General features: G+C 36.2%; 1 protein-coding gene and 1 long non-coding RNA gene across 2 annotated transcripts; both read left to right on the top strand.

The window, feature by feature from the left end:
• The first annotated feature begins 2932 nt into the window (after positions 1–2932).
• LOC116208798 lies at positions 2933–4055 on the top strand. The gene is made up of 2 exons (XR_004157123.1): positions 2933–3074; positions 3336–4055. It is a non-coding gene; the product is annotated as an uncharacterized LOC116208798 (long non-coding RNA).
• Positions 4056–5851: 1796 nt separating this feature from the next.
• On the top strand, positions 5852–10649 carry LOC116207334 (2-isopropylmalate synthase 2, chloroplastic-like). Its single transcript, XM_031540239.1, has 11 exons — positions 5852–6841; positions 6962–7042; positions 7160–7249; positions 8433–8519; positions 8629–8729; positions 8856–8889; positions 9002–9076; positions 9169–9252; positions 9420–9554; positions 9811–9944; positions 10050–10649. Exons 1-11 carry the CDS (start codon positions 5951–5953, stop codon positions 10162–10164), a joined length of 1827 nt encoding a protein of 608 aa, XP_031396099.1. The 5' UTR covers positions 5852–5950; the 3' UTR covers positions 10165–10649.
• The last annotated feature ends 474 nt before the right edge of the window (positions 10650–11123 follow it).

Raw genomic sequence — 11123 nt, forward strand, 5'->3', positions numbered from 1 at the left:
GCATTGATGGGACCTATATTATTGAGAATGCCAACAGTTTGTGGTATTTAGTACAGCTTTTTACCAAGAAAAAAACTATTCTATGTAGATTTAATGGATGTCTAGAACATCTCCATTCTTTTAAAGTAGGTCCGCAATAAAATATGTATGTAATGTTTGGGTTTACATTTTATGAAGGACCGAGCTGATGCCTTAGTGAAGGTGCGTGCAACTAACTCCGAGTCTCCTGATACATTACTCATCCAAGAAGAAGTGTTCAATGATCTAATGGGGGAAGATCGCTATGGAAAAGTGAGAGGCCATGGGCTTGGAGTCACCGCAGTTGATTTGTGCACTGTCCAAACTGCATCAAGTGCAGAGCAACAAAATGAGATGGAGTTCTTACGTATGGAGATAGCAAATGAAAAGGCATTAAGGAAGGAGGAGAACCAAAAAATGCAGAAGTTGCTAGACTTGCGAGATGAGGAGCATCACAAGACACAAGCAGAGCTACAAGACTTGCGAACTCAATTGCGTATTTTCACTACTGCTTTTCAGCAAGATCCTGGAGGTATGGAGAGTCATTTTCCCTCAACATCACGTGTAAGTTACCAAGATCCATTTTCTTTTGATTTGGCTTTTGGCTAGTTGCCTGATAGTAAAAACAGTTGCTTTCACAATTAAGAAGTTCGATTTGCCAGTAGTTATGGCTCTAAGTGTGGTATATTGGTTTTTATATTAGTCACTCAGTAGTGCTTTGTTTTCATATTGACTCTGCAATTTAAGTTTTCTTGTTGACAAAAGTAGTACCAACCGCTTATTGTTTAATCTCTCCTTTCATGTGTGATCTGATTGTTGTATACTTTTAAGAGAATATCATTAATCCTTACTTAAAGAAAGAATTTCAGATAATGCAACTTATTTTGACTATGTTGGGATCTTTTTATTTCAGATTCAGGGTAATTGAAGCAAAGGTTCGAGGTGTTCATGACTTCATGTTGACTGCAGATGCTTTTTGGTACGCAGCCAATTAGTATATAAACTAATTGCAATGCGCAAACTATTGACGCTCTACTAATTTTAGGTTGTCTTCCGTTTTGTATATGTTTTGTATGTGTGCACACTTGATGCGCGCTCTGCGGATTAAGGTATATCTTGAATTTTGTCTGTATTTGTATGTGCAAGCAGTTGACACATGCTAAATAGATGTCTTTTGTCTATATTTCCATGGTTACATTTATTTTTCCAGTCGCGTGATAATATTATTCACGTGAAAAATATGAAATTTTATAGTTATGGTTACTTTTAGATATGATAAAATCTATAAACATTGAAGAATATATGTATATGGAAGAAGTCAACAAAATATGAATAATCATCACATTGAGCAATGCCTAACATCCATTTAACATCTGTAGCCGATAGTACGCCTGAGGATGCTTCAAAGTGCAGCAATCTATATAGCTAACTACATTTTCAAGCATGGCAAAATATGTTTTTAACGAAAGGAAAAAAAGGGTCGCCATGAATGAATGCACCGACCTCTCTTTAACGTAGCCAAAATTTCAGTTGACTATGGTACTGAAGCTTAGCTAGATTTCGACGCTTTTGACGAATGTTGGGAAATTTGTTTCGACGGCTTGTTTCCCGACGCTTTTTACTATACTTTCTCACATTAAATGGAGACGCAGCGAAGCGTAACCATCCTAATATAAAAGTGTAGTCATAGACTTCTTGTTGTAGTCTGTTATTGAAATTTTTATCATCAAGTATAATCTGTCTAATTTTATTAATATCCGGAAGATTCGGTTTTGATACCTTTATACTTGAGCCTGCGATCGGTCTAGTAATACCTTGTCTGTTATGCCTTCATTATTTGTGTCATTGAAGAAAACGATCATATTACTTTATTCGGTGAAAAATCGTGAAGTGTTGATTTATCAGTGTAAAAAGGTGGGCAAATGCAACGCAAAATGCTTGTCATTTGTTTTGTGTTCTTAGTGTAATAGAGGACTTTTTTCCTTTTCTCTTTTGTCCAATCCATGAAAATTAATTGGTTAAATATTTTGTCGTTATTCATGGTTGTGAGATTTACGTTGCATGCAAAATCCTTTACCACGTGATAAATCATATTAAATTTCACATTATCCAATTTTTTTTAAGTGAGATCACGTATTATATATCTTAAAAAAATCTATTCTCTAAAATAATATTATTCGGATATCAACTTGATCACGATAACAAGATATTTTCAGTATGCCTTAAACTCTTATACTGTAATCTATAGGTGAAGTATGAAAACTCAATTCGTCATTAAACCGTATCATTTTATTCATTAACCTGACATTTTTCCAACAGGTAATGATCGTTAGTTTCCCCAATTCCCATGTAATTATTACATTTTACCAACCCTCCGTGTGATTGACCCGATCTTTGACTTTTAATCTCCTCAAGCTATATAGGGTAAATTAAGTAGTGCTGTGTAATAATTGCAGGTGGGAAGGGAAATCCACCATTTCCCAGCCTCACCAATTCCTGAACACTAGAAGGGAAACAATAATACATTATTAATAATTATCATCAAATTGAATTGAATGGCCACTCTGCAATGCTTTAATTATCAACCTTAATCATGATTACTACCTTACAAGTGGTCGAAGAATAATCATATATATCGGGCATTAATAATCAAATATGATCATTATATCCATTACCAATATAAGAATTTTTTTTTCGGTGAACTGAAAACTTAGTTACATATTTAAAAGTTTCTTTTTACACGTGATCTTGTCATCATATTAATAAAATACTCTTTTAAATATAGGATATACACAGTTACATCGCGTTTAAACAGCCTCTCATAATTATATCAATGCGGAGTGAGATTATATATATATAATTAAGTGGCACAACTACATATCGTGCATGGTGGTTTCCTCCACTACGAATTACTGTCCTTTTGCGCATTTTGCCTTTCCTAGTGCTCGAACTTTTGTTCTGATCCCTTAGTAAAGCATCCTCAATTTGCTATAAATTGCATAACCATTAGCTATACGAAAATGAATCTAATAGAAATTCACTCGCAGCAGAATCTGGTATGCTCTGCAAACCCTAGCTTCCTCTGAAACTCATGATCTTTTCTATATGTTGTTCCTACTTTGTACTTCAGTTCTTCGATAGTGTTGGTACAAAGTTGTTCTGAAAGTCATCGAATTGATAGCAGATCGGGCTGTTCAATGCTCATATATTCTTCAAACCAAGATGATTGCCATGCATATATAAATATGTCGATCTAATTTCAAAGTTCTATATATAAATAAACCTTATTAATGATCATAATACATAAATCTCTCCAGGGCTAAGCGAACAAGAACTCCAATAATATGTCATCAAATCCCATGAGATCATTGTTTGTACTCTTCCTTGCACTCGCTTTTGTGTTGGAGGCATTACAAGGGGCCGATGCCAGGAGCTGGCTAAGTTTGAAGGAGCGCTGGCTACTCAATGGCCCGAGCATGGGCCTCAAGGCTAGCGCTGGAACTGCCACAGACTCATCGCAAGGTACTTTGTCAACACCAACAACCACCACGATATCTTCTTTTCCAGTGGCCTCCAGCACCTCAACCACGAAGACTGACTCTTCATCACCAACCGGCAACTCAACTGACGCTAGACCTGGGACTGGATCCTCCTCTGCCGCCGATGGCAATGAAGACAGCACGTTCTGGGGCGGACCAAGCACCTCCACCACACACCACACATACGTCGACTATAACCATCCCAATCCCAGGAACCACGCGTAGAAAGGGTTGCTGAGTGGTGATGATGGAGACTTCGTTGGTTGGTCTTCTTATCTTAATCAAACGTGTGTAAATATGTGCATGTTATATCCCTAGCTAGGTAGATAAGGTGGAACATCTATCCTCCAAAGAGGCCAAAGGCTTAGAAACATTAATTATGGCCACGTGTAGTGTCTTTTGGTTCCATGGAAAGTTGGAATCGTATTTTCCTGTGGCTGTAAATGTATTTGTGCGTATTTTCTTCGTATCATGTCGTGTTTTTCATCTTTCTCTATATCTCTCTCGTCCTTTTTTTTGGGTGGATTTTCCACTCTTCTTTTCAAGCTTTGTTTTATTCTTTCTCCTCTCCCAGCCCACATCATAACATCTCCTTATTTCATGTTGCTTTTCATATTTTAATTGATACTCATAATCGCGTGTTGTAGATAATTTGCTCCTTTTATATGGTTTTTCCTTTGATAGAAAATTGATCCTTATAGATAAAGCTAGCTCTTGATTTTGTCTTCCCATTCTTACGCCATTGTGATTTATAAATAAATAGAAATTGATAATACTCAACAGTTGAACTGAAAGTATCAAATATGTCATCGTAACTTCTTCTTGTCATGTTAGAATTTCCATTGTTTACTATACTAGAATCAATCACTTAACGGCACCTCATTTTCATTTGGTAATCATTCCCTCAGAGAAGTAAAATTTTCCACAGATCATTTGTCGAATTTGGGAGGTACTACTACCGAAAAAAAGGAAAAAAAAATGGGGGTGCTACTACTAGACAAGTCGATTTCATTGCTTCTTGTAATTTTTTTCCCTTTTAATAAGTCTTGATGTTTACGACCTTTGTTGTGATTTATGAGATTTTTCATTCCACATATTTTGAGCCTATTAAAAAAAAACAATGTTTCTGATTGATTTCGATACCTTGGGGGTGATTTCTAATCAATTTCTGATAGATGGAAGAGGAAAAGGAAAGTTACTTAGTATATGTTCAATAACACAAAATAAGTACTGAACTTAATCATTCAACGCTTAATGAAATTCAAATTGTTTTATTAACACACAAAAAATTGACTTAACTTAATAGACTTAAGTAAAAAAAGCACTAAATGATTAAGTAGGTGGGGAGTTACTTGATCATTCAGTCGTTTTTTTCCCTAATTCGCTCAACATGAGGCTTTTCTTCATTTATTACACCGGTGCCCTCAAAACCTTTCTTTGTGTGCAAATCAGTCCATCCCTATCACACACCCACCCGATAGAGAGAGAGAAAGGGAAGAGGCGACTCAGCACCCCCACATTACTGCCGTTGATTCGGGGTAGTGGTAGTCCCGTCGCCGGCCACCACCGTCGAGATTTTCCTAGATCTCCTATCCGAGAGAGAGAGAGAGAGAGAGAGAGAGAGGAGAGAAGGGAGGAGATATGCACTGCGGTGCCCAACAATGAGGCGCCACCAAATATTCATATTTCTTTTTCTTTAACTTTATAATTTATACGTTTGGGGTCAAATGTTGGGAATACAAAAGTTTGGGGGCATTAGTGAGAGATAATGTAAAATAATCTAAAAGTAATTTAACTTTTCATCATCAAACAAGATTGACTTATTCTATTAAGCACTTAATCTATTAAGTGCTTAAATGTTCATTACTTAAAATTAAGTTGAAATAAGCACATGCTAAGTGTCAAACACTGAGCATTATCTTTTCAGGTTATGCTGTGATTTTTCAATGCATATTATATTTTTTATTATCAGCAGTATTTTTCATAATAAAATCCTTCAAAATCTACGTAGATGAGCTCTCTTTGTTCTGTTACTCTTAGTAATTCTCACCCACTTATGGAATTTCTTCATTGACAATACTCCAACTAAAAATATTATTTAAGGGGAATAAGTGCCGAAAGAATTTAAATCATAATAGGTTAAATTATGATTATTTTTAATCTTGCCAAGAAATGGTTAAAAAAATCTCGCCGTGGGAGGAAGCAAAAAGAAGATATTTATATCCAAATCCATATATCTCCATGTATATTATATTTTTAGTAATATTTTCTGAATCAGGAACAACAAAATTTTATTTCCGTCAAAATCTATATAGATCACCTCTCTCTATTCTGTTAAGCTATTGTCAAACTGTAAAATCTCTCTACTGAGTCGATCTTGCCTCTAGGGTTCCATGGAGACTGTTCTGCAGACGACGAGTCATCTCCATGCCCCTCGAACCGTCTGCGGACAAATCCACCCGATATGTCTTATCGGTCCTAACCTCAGGCAATTGGTCATACAGTCCACAAGATCTCCAGCTGCCATCAGATGCTGCTCATTGTCGAGTCGGGCCCAGACGGAGTACGTGCCCAACCACATCCCGGACCCAAACTACATCCGTGTGCTCGACACGACCCTAAGAGATGGCGAGCAGGCTGCTGGCGCCACCATGACCTCCAATCAGAAGCTCGAGATCGCACGCCAGCTGGCGAGGCTGAGGGTTGACATAATTGAGGCGGGGTACCCCGCTGCCTCAGAAGAGGATTCCAAGATCGTCCAGCGGATCGCCAGGGAGGTTGGAAATGGGAATTATGGGCCCCGCCGTGACAGTGAGGAGGATGACGGCTACGTCCCAGTGATATGCGCACTGGCTCGGTGCACAGAGAATGACGTCAGGGTTGCGTGGGAGGCGGTGAGGCACGCCAGGAGGCGAAGGATCCATGTTTTCATCGGTTCGAGCAAGATACATATGAAGGAAAAGCTGAGGAAGAGTGAAACTGACGTTATTGAGATTGCAGGCAAGATGATAAGGTTTGCTCGAAGCTTGGGCTGTGAAGATATCGAATTCAGCCCAGAGGACTCTGGACGATCCAATAAAGAGCTATTGTACAAGATCCTCGGTGAAGCTATCAAGGCGGGTGCAACGACGGTAAACATACCCGACACGGTTGGTGGGTCGTTACACCGAGGATTCAGGAAACTGATTCGCGATATAAGAACCAATACCGATGGAACCGAAAACGTAATCATCTCAATACACTGTCATAATGATAGAGGACTTGCCCTCGCCAACACTCTCGAGGTAAATCTAAATCCTCTTTGTGTGTGTGTGTGTGTGCTTTTTTTTTTTTTACCATTTGACTGAAACAATAATAATTTACACTTAATTATTTACAAATATATATATGTACATGGATTCAAGGGAGTTTATGAGGGGGCTAGACAGGTAGAAGTAACGGTTAATGGCATTGGTGAAAGAGCTGGGAATGCTGCTCTTGAGGAGGTAAATGATCATCTACATATAAAGAGCTAGTTTTTCGAATTTTAATTTTTCACTAATTGCGCAATATTTTGGTCATTTTGTAATCATACAATGATCGATTTTGTATTAAATTTGTAGTTTGTAATGGTATTACGAGGACCCGGAGAGCACCCGCAAGACATCTATACGGGAATAAATCAGTTGCAAATTGACACAGCAAGCAAGATGGTACTTACTCTTGCCCCCATTTTACATCTTTAATTACATCAAATTACTGAAATGCTGTACATAGTTTGTTTCTTTTTCATATATATAAACTAGATGAAATCCCATGCATTACGTTGACGATTACTTGAGGAATTTAACATAAAAATCTTGCAATATCAAAACTTATTTGTATTCTTAATTAAAATTGGAATAAATATTTTATTAAAACAATCAATATTGAAAAAATTAATCTGAAAAAGATATTAGTTTAAAAAATTCATTTTACAAACTAAAATTCAACCAAAGAATAAGAATAAATAAATAAAACTATTGAAAGCTAATGGAGAAAAGATTTCTATTAAATTATGAAATAAAAATAAAAAAGAATATCCAAGGTATATAAATCAGAATAGTCTTACCGTTACAGAAGCAACGTCCATAATGTAACTCGAATAGAGATCATGTCAAAATGATTAATATCGAAACAATCGATCTTGAATAAAGTTCATTCAGCAAATTAAAGTTTAATCAAGAAAAAGAAACTTTGAAGTATATTATTAAAAATATCAAAATATCATAACAATTAGTTTGAAATTTGCATTAAAAAAATTCTTTATGTGAATCAAAATTCAACCATGAAAAGGAACAATTCGGAGAAGAAAGTAAAAAAGAGATTTGGAATTATATATAGAATGTTGTTCTCCTTATTGAGGTTGAATTTGTCAGAAAACAACAATTATATATTTAATATATAAACTAACCATCATATTTAATTGAAGCGGTAACTATATATATATATATATATATATATCATCTATATATACTTTGTTGCGGCAATTATATTTTTTATATTATATATATATATATATATATGTAAATTGTTGTAATGCCCTTATTGAACTATATTCTATTATAATCTAAATATTGAGATATGTATATGTATAATCTATATATTCTATTACATATTTTGTTTAATTGTATATATATTTCTGTGTGCCTTTTATGTAAAATTTATATATTTACTACATAATTAATTAATTAAATTTTCTTAATAAGAATATAAAATTTCCTGAATGTAAATCGATGATGTGGAAATATGAGAGAGCTCCGCTTTTTATTTTTTATAATGTGGCGGCGTGAGAATTCGGCTCGTATTTTGTTTATTTATATTTATATTTATATATTCATTATTATTTTTAATTAGGTGGAGGAATACTCTGGCTTGTACTTACAGCCTCATAAACCTATCGTGGGGTCAAATGCATATAGTCATGCAAGTGGCATCCATCAAGTAAGTTTATCTGTGTGCTTCTAATGATCAAAATCGGGTAAGCTTAGCTTAAAAAAGATTAGGTGAATCAATCTTAGTATATATATCGTGGTTGTATGTATATAAACAGGATGGGATGCTAAAAAACAAAGGGACATATGAAATTTTCTCCCCCGAAGAAATTGGGCGCCAGAGGTCTAATCAAGCTGGTATTGAGCTTGGCAGGCTAAGGTATGTGCTACATCCTAATGCATATTGATCGCCTTAGGGTCAATCTGGAGTAAATTTTAAATGAACCTGTCATCCCTGTTTTATTCTGAGAATATTGATCTACCTATGCGTGTCATCTCGATTCAGTGGAAGTGCTGGTTTGAAATCGGTAGTCAATAAGGTGAGCCGCATTTTCATAGTTTCAATTGCACTTCTAGCTTTCGTTCGAGTAATTATTGTTCGATCTTTTCTAAGAGATTATCATACCTTTAACATTCTCTATCGCTCTTCAGATAGGTTTTAATCTTGACGATGAACAGTTTGAGAATGTCTTCAAGAGTTTTAAGGAAATAGCCAAGCAGAAAAAGGTGGATATAAAAAATTAATCTAGTTATAAGTATAATATTATGTATGTATGAATTTCTTAATTTTCTCATGCACAGTTGCTTATGTTTTCCAGAAAATTACAGAACTTGATGTTAGGACTCTGGTGTTGGATGAAATCTTCAAGTCGGCAGAAATTTGGAAACTTCGGGATGTTGAGGTTGGCCGTACTCTGATTAATTTATCAAGCTTGATATATTGTTGCGGTTTTAATTTGAAGTTGCTGCTCCACATTTGAGTTGTCATATGAAACTGACAATTCTCTAAAACTTGGAGAATCCTTCAACTAAAGATTGTGGCTAAATGCAACCAAATTATGTCATGCAGGTCAGTTGTGGAGCTCCTGGGAACTCCATGGCAAGTCTTAAACTGATAGATGCAGATGGGATAGAGCATACCGCTTGTTGTACTGGCACTGGACCTGTCGATGCTGCTTATAAGGCTGTCGATCTTATCATCAGAGTATGTGCCTAAAAACATTATCGTTATAGATAAATGCAATTGATCCGAACAAACCCCTGTCATGTTTATCTCGGAATAAACAGTTAGATTCGAGTATCTAATTGCGATTCGATGAGTAAGTCTGCTTCATATGTGGCTCTCTCAATCTATTTTTGTAGAATTTCTCTCAATCTCCATGAGGGCTACTAAATCTTTGCTTTGTTTGCTAGTAATTTAAAGTTGTGTAAGACATGGCTCGATCTTCTTATATATGCAGGTTCCTGTAAAACTTTTGGAGTACTCCATGACAGCAGTCACGGAAGGAATCGACGCTATAGCCACCACACGGGTCTTGATCTGCCCAGGATGTGATGAGACTCTTGATTCTGCAGATTCAAAATTGAAATTCAGGTTCTAATATAAGAACTGCTTATTCAGAATTTCGACGTAACCCGTAAAGTTTGATCCTACTTTCAGGGAGATATCTTCTGATAGTTTCCCATATACGCAATGCAGTGCAACAGGCGCCAGCGTGGACATTGTCGAATCAAGCGTCAAGGCTTACGTTGCCGCATTGAACAGGATGTTAGGTCTCATGAAGAAAATACCTAGCCTTGGTTCTTCTTCTTAGACACTTTCATGCAATTTTATGAGCTGAAACTCCGAGCCGGGTTGTTGATATTCTGAGGTTTGGCCAGTCCTTAACCTGGAAGCAGGGGAGGGAGCATTAGCAATAATATCAGATACTCCCACTGTTCTCAGTGAAAGCAATTACCAGGACAGACGATCAAGACCCTGTTCAGCGGTCTATATCTTGCAACCATAGCAAGAATAGGCCGGACTTTCTTATTTCAGTGGTAGCAAGAGCTGGGACTTTATTCGGCACGATAAGGATTATCGATCAAGATGTCACGTGAGATGCTCCCTATCTGATGCATTCATCTAAAATTTCAATATCAGAACCCTCGTGTATGCTCAAGATAAGTTGGAGCTTGTTACGTCCGCCGACAAGCACAAAAAAAAAAGTCATTCTTCTACATTTCTCAGAAGATTGAAAACCACGGACCGAGCTGATATTTCTAAATAGGTCTTTTTGGCCCATATATTTTCTTCAAATTGCGCCTTTAGAAATTGTAACATGAATTTTTATGTCCTCTCTTCTGCAAGATGCTTATATATGGATTATCGGGTTATCTGCCGATATTGTTAAAAGTAACCCCCTCTCATATATGAAGATCAGATGTGCAGGGAGCAATTGCTTTCCACTGTCGCACCGGTTTAAACCATATTAACATGGATTATATGCACGGCCCCAACCTCAAAATCACATAACCTGCCCTCAAATCTATTCCAAAATCTGAGAGGAAATGTTTTTTTTTTCTTTTTTTGTATTTCATTAAGTTGAGCCTGGAGTTATATATACATAGGCTTGTAGGTAAAAGATATCGATTACAACTTGATAATATAAAAGATCAACACCTCACTTGTAATGTTAGGTTGAAACTCACAGAAAAACATTTCGTGAATGACACTCGAAAGAAAATTAGTCTCAGTTAATAGATTATGAATACTTCGTATTTCCTCGAGAAA

This window comes from Punica granatum, chromosome 5, assembly GCF_007655135.1.
Source record: "Punica granatum isolate Tunisia-2019 chromosome 5, ASM765513v2, whole genome shotgun sequence".
In the NCBI taxonomy this organism is placed as follows: Eukaryota; Viridiplantae; Streptophyta; class Magnoliopsida; order Myrtales; family Lythraceae; genus Punica; species Punica granatum.

Bases quoted from the DNA above. Each gene is read 5' to 3' on its own strand.
- LOC116207334 (XM_031540239.1), top strand. From the start codon at position 5,951: ATGGAGACTGTTCTGCAGACGACGAGTCATCTCCATGCCCCTCGAACC. The intron at 7,250-8,432 runs GTACTTACTCTT...ATTTTTAATTAG, and splicing joins TTGACACAGCAAGCAAGATG to GTGGAGGAATACTCTGGCTT. The intron at 8,730-8,855 runs GTATGTGCTACA...ATCTCGATTCAG, and splicing joins ATTGAGCTTGGCAGGCTAAG to TGGAAGTGCTGGTTTGAAAT.